The sequence below is a fragment of the Heloderma suspectum genome, chromosome 3 (assembly GCF_057233095.1).
Source record: "Heloderma suspectum isolate Gila_16-S chromosome 3, 16-S_ref, whole genome shotgun sequence".
Lineage (NCBI taxonomy): Eukaryota > Metazoa > Chordata > Lepidosauria > Squamata > Helodermatidae > Heloderma > Heloderma suspectum.
In genome coordinates this window covers 34,494,247-34,513,681 of record NC_139460.1, presented here as the reverse complement: position 1 = coordinate 34,513,681, position 19,435 = coordinate 34,494,247, and the positions used below count along the sequence as shown (strand labels likewise).

The 19,435-nt window shown below is 44.8% G+C and overlaps 1 protein-coding gene across 2 annotated transcripts in view; it reads left to right on the top strand.

Annotated features, from left to right (window-relative positions):
- SPATA13 (spermatogenesis associated 13) overlaps nt 1-5,326 on the top strand; it is a 117,349-nt gene extending 112,023 nt beyond the window's left edge. For both annotated transcript variants that reach the window (XM_084842892.1, XM_084842891.1), the window contains exons 11-13: nt 274-646; nt 2,252-2,326; nt 2,691-5,326. In XM_084842892.1, the coding sequence (XP_084699018.1) occupies nt 274-646; nt 2,252-2,326; nt 2,691-2,872 (630 nt within the window). In that variant the 3' untranslated portion in view covers nt 2,873-5,326. The remainder of the gene's footprint in view (nt 1-273; nt 647-2,251; nt 2,327-2,690) is intronic.
- The last annotated feature ends 14,109 nt before the right edge of the window (nt 5,327-19,435 follow it).

Genomic DNA, 19,435 nt, shown 5'->3' with positions numbered 1-19,435 from the left:
TGTGCGCCAGGATGGCGGGTGGAGGAGAACAACTGAATAGAGCTTTAATCTACACTCAAACACAGAGTTAAGTGTGCTTAAGCCCAGATTTCAATGAATGTAATAAGCATGCTTAATTCTGATTTGGAGTGTGACCAAAGGGCTCAGTCCAGTGAGATACCCATATGTCAATGATTCCAATATAAATTATTCCTACTGCTAACTGAGCTAATGGTAATCATACAAGAAAATAATCTTGGGTCTTCCCTTTTCTATTTCCTGCAAATGTTTTAGGGGCAAGACATCTTAGGCAGAAGCTCAGAATTGATCCACTCGGGAGAACTGACCAAAATCTCCAAACAAGGCAAGACCCAGCAAAGGACTTTCTTTCTTTTTGACCATCAGCTTGTGTTCTGTAAGAAAGATCTGTTGAGAAGGGACATGTTGTACTACAAAGGCCGGATGGATATGGATGAGGTGGAAGTGCTGGACGTTGAGGATGGCAGAGACAAGGACTTCAGCATCAATGTAAAAAATGCCTTCAAAATTGTAAATCGTGCCACAGAAGAGGTTCATTTATTTTTTGGTAAAAAGGCAGGGGATAAGAAAAGGTGGCTGGAGGCTTGTGCAAATGAGAGGAGACGAGTGCAAGAAGACAAAGAAATGGGTAAGTGTAATATTCTACTACATGAAAGTATTAAAATAAGAGGAAAACTTGTATCTACTTCTCTTTTCTTTTGCTCTTGATGGCTTCCATGACTTTTAAAACTGCTTTGCCTATTTGCCAGAACCACACCAATGTCTTTAGCTATGTGAGCAAGTATTTCACCATCAGGCTGCAACTCAGGGGTGGGTAGGGAACCTTTTTTTCTCTCGAGGGCCACATTCTTTCAGGGATAATCTTTCGGGGGCTGCATGCCAGTAGTGGCCTGGGCTGAAGCCAGCAGTGGGCTGGGCTGGGCCAGAGCCCAAAGTGGACCGAGACACCCCCATTTCTCACTCTCTCTCTCTCTCTCTCTTTGCCTCTCTCTCTTTTCATTTTCAGTGGAAAGATACAAAACACACATTCCAAGAAAGGCACATATAGAGCCAGTGTGGGTGACACAGACCCATCTCATTGCATGGCACTGCCCCACTACCTCAGTCTCAGCATATCTATGTGGAGGTGGTAGATCCGAACAGCAGCCCATGCACATTGACCCAAACTGTACAGTCAGCTGCTGGACTTTATCTGGTAGTTCACCAAACTATTCTGACCAACACACATAGGGCTTTGGGTGGGTTAGGGTATTTCTAGAAATACGATGTTTTAAAGTAGAATTTTGGCTGACTGGCCAGATGGGCGATTAAGAAATTCAACAAATAAAATAAAAATTGTGTGTGTCAGGTCACAATTCGGATGTGCCTCCATATGGTCGAGCTAGTCCTTGAATGTTCTATTAGGGCAACTATATATGATGTTGCTCTCCTGAGTCAGCACGGCCCTAAGTGCTGGTTGCACAATGAACTTAAGAAGCTGCCTCATATGGAGTCGCACCATTGCCCATCCAGTCCAGTATTACATATTCTGACTGGAAACCGCCCTCTAGAGTCTCTGGCAGAGGACGTTTCCCATCGCCGGTTGCCTGATTCTTTTAGCTGGCGATGCTGGGAATTGAGGAAGCTGCCATATACTGAGTCAGACCGTTGGTCCCTCTTGCTCAATATTGTCTACACCAGCGGCGGCAACCGCCAGGGGCCGCATTGCCCACCCCCAGAACCCACCGAAGCACAAGCACAATCAGAGGAGCCTTCCGGAAGCGCGATTCCACTTCCAAAAAAGGCTCACACTCCCTGCTTACCTTGTTATTGTTCAAAATTGTCAGGTTTTTTGCTGTCACTGACACAGCAACAAATTTGGTAGGGGCAAGATCACCTGTAAAAACAACCATGGGGGGGTGCATGTGGCCCATGGACTGCCTGTTGCCTGTCTCTGGTCTATACTGACTGGCAGCGGACCCCCGGGATTTGTCAAACGTCTTTCTCAGCCCTACCTGGAGATGCCGGGAATTGAACCTGGGACCTTCTGTATACAAAGCATAGGTAGAGCCTGTATGCTCTGCCACTGTGCTGGGGTATGTGCTCTATTATTCAGCTGTGACTCCTCCCTTGAATTGCACCATTAAGCCTAATATTTTTGTGTGACATTTTCACTGATCTGTGCTTTAAAAATTTACTGCAATCAAATATTTGAAATGGCACTTAAATACAGGTCATTTTACCCCAAATGTAGGAATGGAGATCTCGGAAAACCAAAAGAAACAAGCCATGCAAAATGCACGGAAGTCAAGACACGGAAAGATTAAAGGTTAATATTTAAATCATCTTTCCCCCCTGCATGACACATTTTACCCTTCACATGAGGAGTCCTGGCTGTCTTTGGGCATCATGGGAAAAGGTGGTAACACATGAGCCAGGCAATTACAGCTCTGGGTGACAGACATTCCCATGCTTTCAGTGGTTGAAATGGCAAGGCAATTGCAGATACTGCTGCTGGCTAGAACTGTGGTAATTCACATGTAACACTTATATAGAGCACATGGCTATGGACATTTGGGATAGCTTGGGTGTAGAGCAAAATGTCCCATACAAATTAGCCCTAAACTGTACATTTTCATTATTTGTCGCCACACATTAGTTTTACGCACGTTCTCAATGCTTTCTTTCTCCAGCTGTTGGCTACAGTGGGTGTCCGGTGCCGCCACCTCACCAGAGTTTACATCCTATCCATCAGCGTCACATCACCGTGCCCACTAGCATTCCACAGCAGCAGGTCTTTGCCCTGGCAGAACCAAAACGGAAGCCATCGCTTTTCTGGCACACTTTTAACAAACTGACGCCATTCAAGAAATGAATGGCTAAAGTTCCCTGGACTAAAAGGACGTATGGTAAAGGAGAGCCAATTTCCAGCAAAGAATGTGTTGGTCCAGCTGGAAAACTGTGAATTCTGCCCTGGATGGAAGGAGTTAGGATCCTCCTAACCTTCCACCATAACCTTCGTTGAGAAGGATGAAGTACAGGCGGTTTAGTGAAGAAGGCTGTGGTGTGATCTGAAGCAAATGTTGACCTGTGTGAATAAACATTGCTGATGAGGAACCTGCCACTTGGTCACAAGGGGAAATTGCTGGTATCCTAGAACAGTGGCGTATTGTTTATGTTGTACTTGTACCAAAGGAATGGTTAAAATCTCTGGGTCATTTTGCCTGTCTTAATAATGAATTGATGGCCAAATTTAGAAATAGGAAGGAAAGCATTTTTTCCCCCTGCACAGCATGATGGCAAAGGGAGGTATCATCTTCCCTGTGAGCACCAAGCAGGCAAGTGGCTCTCATGTGATCAGATTGCTGCTGCTGCAAGAACTGCTGAACCTCAGTCCTTCCTATCTGTCTTATTTCACTGTCCTTTTCTATTAATTTAATTAAATGGGAGTAGGACTTCCTGCAAGGCCTTAGTATCTTCCTGGCAAAATGTTAACTTGGTGACATAAATAAACACGCATTTTACATGCTGTTGCAAATAATGAAGGACCCAATGCGTCATGAGTTGATTCTTAACAAAAACAGTACTTTGCTGCATGCATTGTATGCATTTCAAAAAAACTAGTTTCTTTTTATTTTGCTGCCTGCAGCTTTTTAGCCCGTGAACATTGCCTCTGTGATTTCCAGTATGCTTACTTTTTACACTATGAAAAGCTGAAGTGTTCTCTGTTTTTAATGGCATTTCTGATGGCGCTAATGTGACTATACAAACAATAAGGATCTGAGAGACTGTTAGCTCAAAAAAGGTTTTTGTCACTATCTTGTAAATACACACATTCTATCTGGTTTGTGTAACCCCTAGAAAAGGCCTCCAAAATGTTTCCTAAATGGTACTTGATTTGGTTATTCTTGCATACATCAGTGAAGTGAGAGGGTTGCTCAGTGATTATTTCTTTGCAGTGATGTCAAGAAGATCCTACACCAGGGACCATCTGATGGCATCAGAAATGAACTTTGATTAAAACTCAGGTCAAATGTGGCCTATTTATGGAATATTAAAATGATATTTCATTTTGTTTTGCTTTGTTCTGTTCTGTGAAATGAAGTTGTTCTTAACATAGCTTTTACAAAATATTTGTCCCTCAGGAAACTGTCATAAATTAAAGTTTATGGCACATGCTATTCCCAGCCCCACCTGTGCCCAAGTGGTAATATATTCGTAATACTTATACTAAATATACATTATCAACAGGATGGAGTGGGAAAGGGACTCTGTTTCAAAACTGGTTTCCAAAAGATTTCATCCCATTGGCAAATTATGATCAGGGATGTTTTCTGATAGCAAAGTAGATTCAGGAATTCCTTTGACTGTGGCAACAAGATAATTCGTTTTGGGGGTGGGTAAATCTGTTAAACTATATGAAAGTCAATGGGCAGCAGCCAGGCTTCTAAAACACAGGGTAAAATGTAAAACAAGTCTTTGGCTGCACTCTTACGTGTATTTACTAAGAAGTAAATCACTTTGAATTCATGGGAACTTAGTTCTGAGTAGACATGGGTAGGAGTGGGCTGTTCCGACTCCTTCCCTTTCTCTGTGTCTCTCCCCAGCCCTAGACACACACACACACACACACACACACACACATATACACACACGACAGAACACTATTTTGTAATGAACAGAGACTTAAAAGTTCCAAAGCTTGGCTGGATTGTGTCACAATGTATGTCAGCCTTCCCCAATCAGGTGCCTGCCAATGTGTTGAACTACAGCCCCTATCACCCCAAGCCAGCATGGGGTTTATGGGGGTCAGAGTCCACACACACGTTGGGGAAGGCTGATACACATGTAGATTGTTCAAAAGATTGTTAATTTGATTGGCAGCTTCTGCAATAGATGATAAAAGCTTTATCATCTGTTAAGATACAAATGCTGACATAAGACACATCCTGCTAGGTTTGTTGACTGAGGAATATGTTGACATAAGTTCTTGCACCTGCATTTTTCATACTCATGAAAGTGATCTTTTACTAACAAGCATTTTTAACTGAAGTGATAACTTTTAAAGACAGGTGTGTCTGATATGCCTTCTGTACATAGCTCAGCAATGACTATAAAAAAATTTTTTTGATGCTCAGCTGTATTGTCCAGCATGCTGTGAACCTCATTGCTTGCTTTTCAATATTAACTTTTTCAAATTTAATTACTTGAACTGGATAAGAAGAATTACAGACTGGCATTTTACTTGCAGTAATTATTCAGTTGTTAAAAGTGTTTTAAAACTTCATTGCAATAGAGATCTGAATTTGATATAAAAGCAAATGTGCCGATTTGATTTGTACAGTCATCTGCTTTGGTAGTACAAGTGGTGAATGTGTACTGGTAGTGGTTGTGCAAGGATTTTTGAAGGCATGGCCTCAACTCACCTTGCTCCAGTCACATTCTAAAAATGTGGCCTAAAATGACTTCTTAACAACTGGGATCTGTAATAGCATGTTGCAATGTATTCTCACCTAACAGAAAGGTGCCAGCTGGCCATGCCCTCCTCCAGGAGGCCCCTCCATTCCACCCCCATCCCCTTTCCATTGTTCTTTTCCAGTTGATGTTTTTTGACTACTGAACAACTGAGTCCTCATTAATGAGCCAACCCAGCCCAGCTTTGTGAGGGTTCTTTAGATGTTTTATATTTCAGCAAATCTCTTGGGTTTCTCCAGGCAGGCTGATACCTCCCTCTTTTTCTCAGTGGCTCCATTTTGATGCTATTTCTTGTCTTTTTGTACAACCGCTAAAACTTTAGAAGCTTCAAGGCTGAACTGACCCATCCACATAGTGGTGTCTGCCTCAGGCCATGTGCCTATACCATGATGACAGAGTTTGTACAAGACATATATATTAGGCCTAGGTAATTAGCTGGATGTTGTTAAAAGCCGCAGTCCTTCACAGGCCTTAGGGTGCAGAATGGCTCCTACCAGTTATTTTTTATTGGATGTTCCCTTCCAAGATTAGGCAGCCTGTGGCAACAGGAGGCCTTCCTGTGCTACTGCCAGCCTTTTTTGCCCCCTGGCCCCAGGTGCAGAAGTACAGCAGACTATGGAAACCAAGGAAATGTTCCAGATAGTCCTAGATAAGTTCGGGCCTCCACGCCCAGTGTCTTTTCCCTCCAGAGAATGCTGCCGTTTTACCATTGAAAAGGAGCAGAGAACACTTTGGATTTGCCTGTAGATGCACTGATGTTACTTCAGGAAACCCTCAGATGTTGCAAAGGGGGAAATTGTATCATTATTTAGGTTACTCAGGAACAATGTTATGTACGGTACTGTGCACATCAAACTGGTTTCGCTAATGATCTTCACCATTACTTCTTGCTGCCTAATTTTGCACTGAATGAAGAATTTGATGGTTGCAGCATGTTGGAGCTGGCTACTGTAAATAATAATAATAATAATAATAATAATAATAATAATAATAATGTTTAGAAATGCTTTGATTTTGAAAGATCTGAAGGCCAGAAAAATTTAGACTGGATTTAGACTCTTAGGGCGCAATCCTATCGAGATAGGTGGCTGCCTCTGAACTTGGAGGCAACCACCTATCCAAAGCAGGGTAGGAGAAGCACGGAGGGGATCGTTCCCTCTGTACTCCTGCTGCCCTGCTTTCTCGGCTAGACAGACGATTGCAGCTGTCTAGCTGCAGGAGCACGTAGCAGGGAAGGAGGCTGCTATACGACACATAGGAAATGCTCCAGATAGTCCTAGATAAGTTCGGGCCTCCACACCCAGTGTCTTTTCCCTCCAGAGAATGGATGTGTTATGTGACACATAGGATGTGTGGTACAGGCAACTACGCTCTCCCCACCCCGGAACACCCCCAGCCACGCCACTTTCCAGCCGCTCTGTGCTCCTCTTGCGAGCGTGGAGGACGGGGCTGTTCCGTGCTGCCTCCGAGGCAGTGCGGAAGCGGGGGGAGGTCAGTTCTCCAGGAATTGACTTGGGAGTGCAGGCTCCGTGGTCGGTTCCCAGAAAACACCATATTCTGTGGCCATCTAGCCACTGTCTAGCAGCCGTAGGATTGCTCCCTCTAAAGATTTTTTGGTATACATGTTATGCTCTCAACCAAAGTAGCATTACCCAGGAAATTCAATATAGTTTTGCTGGCCAGGATCCAAAGAGCTACTTCAGACTAGTCAAAGGGTTTGTTCTCATCCAGTGGGATTTGGGCGGGGGGTACTTTCCCCCCGCCCCTCTGCACTGAGAATTCCTGTGTTGTATTAGAAACTCCTTTTGCGACTCCCCTCAGTTTCAAAAGTTGTTTACCAATTGCACCATAGCAAGCTGCTGTTTAAGAAATACAAAGCCAACCCTCCTTTGGGCATCCAGAATTAATTGAGCGGTTCTTTACATCCTGGTCCAGGTCCCTGTGAAAATCAGCTATACATTTAAGAATAATGTGTTTGCAGCTCACCATAGAGAAAACTCACTGGAAAAGACCCTGATGCTGGGAAAGATTGAAGGCAAAAGGAGAAGGGGACTGCAATGAATATGAACTTGAGCACATTCTGGGAGAGCGGAGGACAGGAAGGCCTGGCATGCTATGGTCCATGGGGTCACGAAGAGTTGAACACGACTTAACGACTGAACAACAACAACAAGCTCACCATGACTCGATCAGATTCTCATCAAGTTAGGGCGCAATCCTATCAGGATAGGTGGCTGCCTCTGAAATTGGAGGCGACCGCCTATCCAGTGCAGGGCAGGAGAAGCACGGAGGGGAACGTCCCCTCCATGCTTCAGCTGACTTGCATTTACAGCTAGATTCCGGCTGTCTAGACATGGGACCTCAGAGCACGGGAAGCAGCAGCCGGACGACAAGTAGGATGCGTCATACCGGCATTTCCGACTTCCCCGACCCAACACACTCCCAGGAATGCGCCATTTTTGCCGCTCTGCACTACTCCAGAACATGGGACCATTTTGCGCTGCCTACAAGGGAACCGACCTCAGGGAACCGACCTCGGAGTGTGAGCTCCGAGATCGGTTCCCAGGAACCGACCTATCCTATGGCCATCTAGCCTCTGACTAGCGGCCATAGGATTGCTCTCTCCATGACCTTTTTAATCATCTAGTTTGTTTTAAATTTTCATATCAATACTACCCCCACAGCCAAAAAAAGAAATCAGGACTGAACTCTTAATTTCCACAACAACCTTTGCATCATTTTCCCATATCCAATGATTCCCAGCTTTGGATCCCCAGAGGTTCTTTATCAACAGCGCCTATCATCCATGACCAGTGGTCATGCTGGCTATGGATGATGGGAGTTGTATTCCAACAACATCTGGGGACCAAAGGTTAGGAACTGTATGATGACCACAACTGGTGCCTCATGTCACTGAAGCACAGCTTAGCAAGAGACCCTCTTTTTGCAAATGGTCCTCTAAGAAAGGCAGGAAAGCACACCATTCCTACCCTTCCCTTGTTTCTCTTGGGCTAAGAGAAACTCTTATTCTCCAGTTTGCTACTAGTGTAATATTTCTGCAAATAAACTAGTTTTAATAGTGGCTTTCATTTCAATATTTAAAAAGTGAAGGAGCTTAATAATTGAAATATTTCACATTTCATTGTGTGGGGCATTATTATTTTTAATTGTATTTTAGATTTTAGCTTGGATTTTGAGCCAAAGGACCTTAGCCATAACAAAATGGTATATTTTTGTCAACTGCCTTTCTTTATGTGTATGACCTTTGCTTATGGGAGACACCTTCTGAATTATTCTGTAATTTAACTTTATTTTATGTATTAGGGCTGCTTGTTTAACTTGCCCATATATTTTATTTTCACCAGTGTTCTGTAACATTTTTTCTTCCGTACATGCTTTGTGCATCTTAACACCTGTGTACTGCTTCATATATTGCAAGTCAGGAGTCATGGCTGCAGAAAAAATGAATTGGCTGTTGACAGCTGAACTAAAATGTATAGGATCCCTTTTACCTTCATATGTATTTGCTATGAAGTGATATGTTGCCAGATTTATTTGCATTCAATATGCTTTTTTATATAAACCCCCTATTTTCTGGAAATGTGTATCCAAATGTACATTCCTTTTATCTTGCTCTAACTTTATATGTTCTAATGTGCATAAATTAACACTTTTCAGTTGTGTCTTGTACAGTTTTAATGTTTGTGTATAAAATCTTTTATGTGAGCTTTAAATATTTGGAGGTCACTGACAGCAAAAATATCATGTTTTTATTTGGTTTCTTTACAGTCTTGCTCTGAATTTAGGGCTGTGTTTTTAAACATCTAGTTAAATTTAGCTTTTATCACTTTTCATGGAAAATAATGACACCATCCATAAAGCTGAAGTGCGTCATTGGCTATTTCAAGTACAGATGAGTTGGGAGGCCTACATCTACGTCCATATTTTGCATGGGGGATGCTTCTAATATTTCACTGAAAACATTACTTCAGTATCAAGTATCCATATCTGTTCTGCTTCTGTCTGACTCCAAAAATCAATTTCACATCAGTGAATGTGCAAAGAGAGAGATTTTCCTCCTGGTAAGCTTTATCAGCTGTGCAGCATTGAGAATTTTGTGTTATAACTCTTGACATGACAGGAAAGATCAACAAGGAATTTCCTTGCTTTCCCTCCAACTACTGCAATGTATAACAATATAAAGCCATTTCAGAAAGGTCCAGCCAGTCTTCCCGGAATGCCTAAAGCACCTCAGGACACCCTCAACTAATATCTTACAAATACAGCAAAACCACATAACCCATGGGGGTTGGATCCAGGATCTGCCTTTTGTGGATGGGAGGGCTCTGCCCATTTTTGTGGGATCCACCACCACATCTCACCCCAAGCAGCAGGGTCTCCTGCACAGCTGTGAAGCATTTTCAGGGGGCTAAATGGTCTGCCGTGGGGAGAAGGGGACAGAAAGTCTGCTTTAGGAAGCCCAATTGCACACACCTAAATCTGGATCTAACCCACAGTTATTGTGTTAGCTGATGGTAAAATCAAAAAATCTTACCATTATCAGCTATATTTTGCAAGCACTGCCAGTTGCAGATTTTGGAGGACCCTAGCACAAGGTGTCCACAACAGTACCCTTCCCCCTTGCTAACCCCAGCCCTCTGCTCACCTTCTGGGCCCAATCCAGAAAACAAACAGGTGGAAACTACTACTGCTCCTAGCAGCGATGAGGAGCGGCAGGGCTCCAGACGTCCATTGTGGAGCCCGTTGAGCTGCTGGGTGATCAGCAGCAGCAGCATTTGATATCAAGTGGGACCTGAGACAGGGCTGGGACACCCACCTCTTTAAAATCTTTTGCAAATTACTAAAGCACTCCTGGCGTTGCTGCCGCTTCTGTTCACTAGATAATTATTGCTTCTTTGTGACGGGCTGGGCATATGTGTCTTCTTTCCAGCTGATGGCTGTTTTCTGACAGCATATTAAGAGGGATGGAAAGGTTAGCTATTTTCCCAATCTGAGGATAAGGTGGTTTTTGCACACTCACTCACTCACTCACTCACTCACTCCCCCCCCTTAAATCCTTACCAAAATACACTCAGAATTGAGCCCAGACTTGGGACACAGGCTTCAAAGAAAGGAAGAAGCAAATTCAAAATGTCCCACTAGGGAGCTAGGTGGGCAAAACTCTTGCAATACTTTAAATATATGATCATAGTTCTCCATTGTTAATTTTGTGGCAAGAGCTGCAGCCCAGTCCAGATCAGGGCTGTGGTGTGGGTGGTGGAGGGGTTAACCTTTTCCACCATACTATTTTTCCAACAAAAAGCCCCCTTCAAAACTATAGACTGCAGAAAGGAAGCTACAATTTTTCCCCATATCGGCATTCCTCCCTGGGAAAATAGCAGCTGGGAGGTGGGGGAGGAGGGTTCATCAGGAACTTGGTGTGGATAAAAGGTAAAACTTCTTTCCCTCTGCTGTGGACCTGATCCAGATCAGGGCCTGCCAAGGCTTAAAAAAAAAAAAAAATTTAAAAGTTATGCAAATGCAGTGGTGTATTTAGCATATCATCTAGTTCGGTCCATTGTTGACCAGTAAAAAGAACCTGGAAGAGAACTGTCTTGTGTAGGGATGTACGAAAGTCACTTACCTTTCTGCGGATTATGTTCATGGGGGGTGGGGTGGCATTCCGTCCTTCCCCCCGGAATCCTCAACGGGGGGGAGGCGATCCGTTCCTCCCCCCCAGAATCCTCGATGGCCAGCTGTGCTCCGCAAATATATTTACGTAGGCTAAAACGGCGAATCAAAAAGGGACTACGCCCGCTACGCTATTTGCATTCCCCTTTATTTTCGCCATAATAGTCTACGTAAATATTTATGTAGAGTAAGATGGCGAAAAATAAGGAACGCAAATGGTGGCAGCCATAGCCGCCATTTGCATATGCATTTTGTTTTTTTTTTAACCCAGCCGTGATAGGCTACGTAAGTCTTTACGTAGCCTATCATGTCTCTGTAAAAAAAACACAAAAAAACCCTGACAAGACTGCAAATGGTGGCGGCGGCGGCAGCCAGTCGGAAGACCAGCCACAGCCGCCGCCGCCCAGAACATCCACCCCAGGTAAGTCTCGTCCCGGGGGGGATCCGTGGGGGGGTGGGGGGTGGCAGGCCATTCCGCCACAGATTTCGTGGGGCCGAATGCACTGGCATTCGGCCTCACCGAGATCCGTCACGGAATTCTCTGACATCCCTAGTCTTGTGTAAAAAATATTGCATGAAACCAACCCAAAGGGTGTTTTACTTACACTGTTTACAAAAAAACCAAGATTATGGCAACCAGCTTGATTGATAACTGGCAAACAGAGGAAGAAAATGTGGAGGCAGTGACAGACTTTGTCTTTCTAGGCGCAAAGATTACTGCAGACGCTGACTGCAGCCAGGAAATCAGAAGACGTTTACTTCTTGGGAGGACAGCAATGACAAATCTTGAGAAAATAGTGAAGAGTAGAGACATCACACTGACAACAAAGGTCTGCATAGTTAAAGCAATGGTATTCCCCGTAGTAACCTAGGGTTGCGAGAGCTGGACCATAAGGAAGGCTGAGCGATGGAAGATAGATGCTTTTGAACTGTGGTGCTGGAGGAAAATTCTGAGAGTGCCTTGGACTGCAAGAAGATCAAAACAGTCCATACTCCAGGAAATAAAGCCAGACTGCTCACTTGAGGGAAGGATGTTAAAGGCAAAACTGAAGTACTTTGGCCACATAATGAGAAGACAGGACACCCTGGAGAAGATGCTGATGCTAGGGAAAGTGGAAGGTAAAAGGACGAGGGGCCGACCAAGGGCAAGATGGATGGATGATATTCTGGAAGTGACGGACTCGACCTTGGGGGAGCTGGGGGTGACGACGGCCGACAGGAAACTCTGGCATGGGCTGGTCCATGAAGTCACGAAGAGTCGGAAGAGACTGAATTAACGAAGAGTCGGAATTAACAACAACAGTACAGCAACTAAAATTATCTCCAGTATTGTTAATATAAAAACTGCCTTGTTTCTCTCTACTTCTGTTTTCCATCTGCTAAGAAACTTGTGTGTTTCATGTGAGGATGGCGACTGGTTGAAGTAACAGCTGGATTTTATATTTTAAGAATGGGGGATTAACCCTTGTTTGTTTCTTCATTCCTGCAACCTGCAACCATCAGAGCATCTAATTTGAATATCTACAACCTTCCACATTCCATCTTAAGACTGTGACTGTAGCTCAGCGGTAGAGCTCTTGCTTTGCAGGCAGAAGGTCCCAGGTTCAATCCCTGACAACTCCAGGTTGGACTGGGAAAGAATCGTGCCTGAAAAGCTAGAGAGCCACTGCCAGTCAATTTAACAATCTGAGCTAGATGGTTTGACTCAGGATAAGTCAGCTTCCTGTGTTCCTAAACGCAGACTCCATAGCTTCAACATCAGCCACCGTCCTCCTCCCCCCATTGCTGTTGTTGGTGCTGCTTTGTTTACCATCTTGCCTGATGAAGCGTTCTGGAAAACTAGTACTAGTCTTGCCTGATGAAGCGTTCTGGAAAACTAGTTTGTACACTATTTGGTTAGCTTTGAGTTGGCCTAGTAAAGGTACTGCCCTAATATGGATTTTAAGAACATAAGAGTCATGCTGGATCAGACCAAAGATCCATCTAGTCCAGCATTCTATTCATACAGAGGTGAACCAGCTGCCCACAGGAACCCCACAAGTAGGACATGAGTGCAACAGCACCCTCCTGCCCAAGTCCCCCAGCAACTGGTGTATAGAGTCATACTGCCTCCAATAATGGACGTACTATATAGTCATCATGACCAGCATCCACAGATACAGCCTTATCTGTCATGAATTTGTCTAATCCCCTCTTAAAGTCATCCAAATTGGTGGCCATCACTAAGCGCTCCTTCACATGGAGCTTTTATCCTGCGATTGAGATTGCTCCTTCACAGAAGTTTGCCGGCTCTTTACATGATGCCATGACCCTGCCGTGACCCTCCAGGGCATCACCTGCACTAAATGGCCTTTGTTCCATTTTTAAATATATCGCAGATAATGAGCCATCACATTACCCCGTTTTAAATGCAGGATTTTAGGCTAGTGTAGAGATGCCCTATGTAGGGAATTCCATAGTTGAACTGTGCTGTGTGAAGAATATTTGTAATACTTAAAATGGCCACAAGATGGCAATACAGACTTTGGAGATTGGTTCATGTGTGGTTTCTACCCTGTGAAAAAACTATATCTAACTGCCTATTTGTCAGAGGGATTATTTATTAATGAGTCCCCCAGTTTCCTGGAAAGGGATAATATATTATCCCACAGGAGGTTGTGTTGGAGTAAAAGCAGTTGCCTCGATCTTCTACTAATCACCCACACACACACACCCTGCCGCCCTGTCCCCAATTGCAACAGGTCAGACTTTGGCCCTTCCTGAGTCTGTCATTCACTGAGCAAATATCTCTGAAATCATATTCCCAAGTGACAGCTGAAAGAGTCTGAAAGAGTCTGCTTACTCTCCAAAGATTCCTTGAGGGAATCCCATTGTCATAAGCAAAATGTTAATGGTTTGAATAATAATACAGTGAGGTGATACTATCCGTGCAAAAACTGAGGATAATTACCTCAAGGGCGGAGACCTTTCCATCTTAAAAAATGGTTGAATGGAATGAATCAGGCGTAAGAAGTAGGAATACACTGGCGCAGTGATTCAAGTACCCATGCTGGTTGGTGATGGGAATTGTAGTTAGTGTGGCTACTTGTGAATTGCCAAAAAAAAAAAAAGACATGCATCACCAAAAACAGAGGACACCATTTTGTGTAACATCTGCTAATGTATATGTGTAAATGCAAATTTAGAAATAATAATTTAAATAGACTACTAAAATGACCAAGGGGCTGGAGCATCTCCCCTCTGAGAGAAGGTGACGACTAGGGATGTCAGAGAATTTCGCCATGAATCTCAGGGAGGCCGAATGCTTTCGAAATTGGTGGCAAAATGGTCTGCCCCCCCGGGACGGGACTTACCTTGGGTGAATCCTCCTGGCGGCGGCAGCAGCAGCTCCGGTTCGGTGGCGGTGCGGCAGCGGCAGTGGCTGCAGTGGCCGGTCTTCTGACCGGCTGCCGCCACCGCCATTTCCAGTAAAAAAACAACAAAAAAACATGATAGGCTACGTAAAGATTTATGTAGCCTATCACGGCTAGATTTTTAAAAAATACCGTGATAGGCTACGTAAATGTTTACGTAGCCTATCACGGCTGACTGCAGGGACGCAAACGGTGGCGGCTACAGCCGCCGCCATTTGCGGCCCGGCCGGCCAGGATTCGGGGGTGGAGGGATGGAGCACCTCCCCCCCGGCCAGAATGTCGGGGGGAGGGACGGAGCGCCTCCCCCCCCAAAAATCAAATTTCGTTACAGGTGAGTTTTGTACATCCCTAGTGACGACAGCTGGGATTGTTTAGCATGGAAAAAAGGAGGGTGAGGGGAAACATGACAGGTGTACAAAATTATGCAATGTGTGGAGAATGTGGGGAGACATTTTTTTTCCCTCTCTCAAAATACTAGAACCCAGTGGGGTTATCCTATGAAGCTGATTGGTGGAAGATTCAGGACAGATAAAAGGAAGTCCTTCTTCACACAGCACATAGTTAAACTAAGGAATTCAGTACCACAGGATGCGGTGATGGCCACCCACCTGGATGGCTTTAAAAGGGGGGTGGACAAATTTCTGGAGGAAAAGGCTATCAAGGGCTACTAGACTTGATGGCTATGTGCTACCTCCAGTACCAGAGGCAGTGAGCCTATGTACACCAGTTGCTGGGGAACATGGGTGGGAGAGTGCTGTTGCATTCATGTCCTGCTTGTGGGTTCCCAGTCAACAGCTGGTTGGCCACTGTGTGAACAGGGCGCTGGACAAGATGGACCCTTGGTCTGATCCAGCATGGCTCTTCTTATGGTCTTAAAAATTCAGTACAAGTCACCATAGCGCAGAAGACTTTGACCAGGTGACCTGTGTGCCTTGCTTTGTCAGCTGTCCAAGTGCTGTTGATGGGCAAAACTCAAGACCCAGGTCCACACATGGGGCTTTTTATCCCACAGTTTATTGGGGCTTCTGCTTTCGGATTCTTTGCAGGATTAAGATCAACTCCCTTACATGGGCTGCTTTTTCCAGGCTGTCTTTCTCCACAGGTTCTTGCAGCCTCTTTGTCACCTCCTCAGAATTTACTGCCTCTCTCTCCTTGATCAAAGAACTGGAGGGAGTGGGGAGAGAAAATATTGAGAGGGCGGGATGCTTTGTCAGAATTTGCTATGCTTTTTCTTTTTCTCCTCATCCTGCTGACTCCACTGAGGTAGCAGAAAGGGCATCCCAATTTACCCAGTCAGAGGACTACCCAGAATATGTAACATAAACTCCATATTATATGTTTATCCTGCTGTTCTTCCGAAGAGCTCAGAGCAGCATACGTGTCTCCTTCATTACAGAAAAACCCTGCAAGGTAGCTTATGCAGAGGAGAGAGGGGAGGGAGTGGGGGAGACTAGCCCAGACTTCCCTTCTTCCATGAGGGAGTAGCTTATCATATGGAGCCACCCTATATTTACCTCATGGTGCGTGGTTATAGTGGAACTGTGCAATTTCACATGGCCACTAAAGCAGATTTACATTTAAATACTGCATTATCTCTGATCTTTTAAAAAGCAGGATAGAGGTAAAAAAAAACCCACGGGAAATGCTCTTGGAGGTTGGTGACATCATGTAAAGCACCCGCAAACCTCCAAATTCCAAATGTGCCCACCAGCCCCAAAAGATTGGGGACCGTGGTGGCACTGGACTTAGTTGTATCTGAGTAGAGCAGTGGTCTTGGCAAGAGCCACTTTGGCTTCAGGCACTGCCACTGAGGCCAATTGGGGGCCTCTCTTCTCTCCCCTGCCCCCCTGGTCAAACAGTGACTTGTCTGAAGGCCTTTTGGAGCCTCTCCTCCCCACTTGCTTGGCTGCTTTGGGGCTGATCCAGAAGGTCAGTTCCTATGTTCTTAATATTCTGCATGATATCATTCTGTTGGCATCATCAACGTAAGCAACCTCTTCCATTTTGTGGTACCACATAATCCCCACACCCACACACACACACACACACACACACACAGCCTTTTAACAAAATGGGCAGGGATCTGTTTGACACACATACACACACGCACACACAGCAAAGGGACCAACTGCTGTGGGGCAATAGCTTGTGCGGCCACCTACACAACACCCCCAAAAGAGGACAAATGACACAGATTGGCTTAAAATTCGCATAGGCTACTTTATACACATAGAGGAACGCTTACAAATAATGACTATAATTTAAATAGGAATCCAGTACATCAAATACACAATACACAAATACACAATACATCAAATATTGATACATCAATACACAATACACAAATTGATACTTCAAATACATTGATAGATCAAATATACAATACACAAATATCACAATACACAAATGACACAGATTGGCTTAACATTCGCATAGGCTACTTTATATGCATAGAGGAATGCTTGCAAATAACAACTATAATTTAAATAGAGATCCAATACATCTCAACATAGTGAGGAAGTCCGTAACAAGGGGGCCGGTCTGCCTGCTCTGCCTCTGTCCAGGTGCTAAGTGTGGATGGGCAGCTTCAAGGCCCCTGCTGCTCTCCCTTCTTAGGGGGCTTTATCATGAACCTGGCCTTGGATCAGGCAGTGCATGGGAAGGGCCGTGGCTCAGTGTGGCAGACCATCTGCTTTGCATGCCAAAAGTAATAGAATCATAGAGTCACGGAATCATAGTAGGGTTGTAAGGAGCCTACAAGACCATCGAGTCCAACCCCCTGCTCAATGCAGGAATCCAGGTCAAAGCATCCCTGACAGATGGCGATCCAGCTTCATCTTGAATGCCTCCAGTGTGGGAGAGCCCACTACCTCCCTAGGTAGTTGGTTCCATTGTTGTATTGCTCCAACGGTCAGGAGGTTTTTCCTGGTGTTCAGCCGGAATCTGGCTTCCTGTAACGTGAGCGCATGATTCCGTGTCCTGCACTCTGGCACGATCGAGAAGAGATCCTGCCCTTCCTCTCTGAGACAGCCTTTCAAGTACTTAAAGAGCACTATCATATCTCCCCTCAGTCTTCTCTTCTCAAGGGTAAACATGCCCAGTTCTTCCAGTCTCTCCTCGACATAGGGCTTTGTTTCCAGTCCCCCGATCATCTTCGCTGCCCTCCTCTGAACCCTCTCCAGCTTGTCTGCATCCTTCTTAAAGTGTGCTGCTCAGTCCCAGGTTCAATCCCAGGTAGGGCTAGAAAATTCCTGCCTGAAACCCTGGAGAGAGACACTACCAGTCAGTGCTGACAATCCTGGGCTAGATGGACCCAGGGTCTGACTCAGTATAAGGCCGCTTCCTGTGCTCCTGTAGAGCAGTGCTCTCCAAACATTTTTGATCGTACACCCCTATCAGTGAAAACAAAATTAGGCACCCCCCCATATATGTATATTTATTTATATATACATGTACTACTGTACTAATATATGTGTACATTATGAAACATACACAAAAAATAAAAATTAAACAGGATGAGATAAAGATGAAATGAACAATATTTTTAAATAGTTTTTATTTTTATTTATTAATGGCACAAAAACCCTTTTTGCTCTCACTCAAAAAAAAGTATTAATATAAACTGTGAAACCACTTAACTGTGCACAAGTCATTGCTGTACGCTGACGATCAAGCGAGGGCACCACTGTCAACTTGCAAGGAGGGGAAAGGTCTCCTTGCAAGGAGGGGAAAGCCATGCTTGGCTGGGCTCCTGCCTGCACCACAGCCAAGAGTCCTGCTCGCCAGCCCCACACCCTGCGCAGAGTCCCCAGTCCCCACTCCTTGGCTGACTGGTGGCTTGGCCTGGGCTGTTAACCCTTCCTGCCCTCCTTTGGCAGGATGGAAGCTGAGAGGAAAGGAGAGCGGAAAGGGTTAACCTCCTGGGCAGTTAACCCTTCCTGCTCACCTTTGGCAGGATGGAAGCTGAAAGCGCCCACTTCCTTCTTGGCTTCATTCTGCGAAAGGAGAGTGGGAAAGGTTAATCTCCTTCCCGCTTTGCTGAGTGGGAAGGGCTAATCTCCTTCCCGCTTTCCTTCAGCCACCGCCACCACTGCCACCCCCTCCTTGCACACAACGGCAGCTCGTAGGAGCAGCGGGAGGCAGCTTGCACACCCCAGTGGATTGTCTTGTGCGCACCCCCTGCGGTGTGCGCACCCCACTTTGGAGACCACTGCTATAGAGGATGCCTTCAAATAGAGGACTGACCTCTGGAAAGGATGACACATGGTCACCCTAGAATGGACCAGATATGCAAATAAGTATCCATTTGAAGGTGGCGTCTACATGCCACCTGTTCAGATGTTGAAAGCATTATAAGGTCTGCATTATAGGAGGTGAGTGTTTATCCTTCCAATGCTGTTCTATCAGTCTTTTAGCTCTCAACAGGGTGCAGAAAATCCATTTATGCTTCCAGGAAGCATAATTAAAAGAGTGTGTACATCAACAAATATTAGAGACTGTTCCAGTACAAAATTTATCCATATAATAACTCCTCCCAAGAAGAAGCAGTTACTGGACATTGCCAAAACATATGTTTAAAAGAAGCATTAGCTGCATTGCACTGCCAGCAATTAGCCAATCTCTTATTAAAGAGATGTTGCAGTGTCCAGTAGACACACAAAATGTTTTTGCTGAATAAGATGCAGCGCTTTGTTGTTGAGTACCTTGAGGCTATCAGAATCTGTTGGGTGGGTGCATCATGGTGCAATGCTGTGCTGTTCATAACAATGGACTTTTGGAGTTAGACTGGAAAACGTACAAAGCATCATATGCTGGTGATTAATATTTAAGTGCTAGGATCATTCCAAATCAGCATCTTG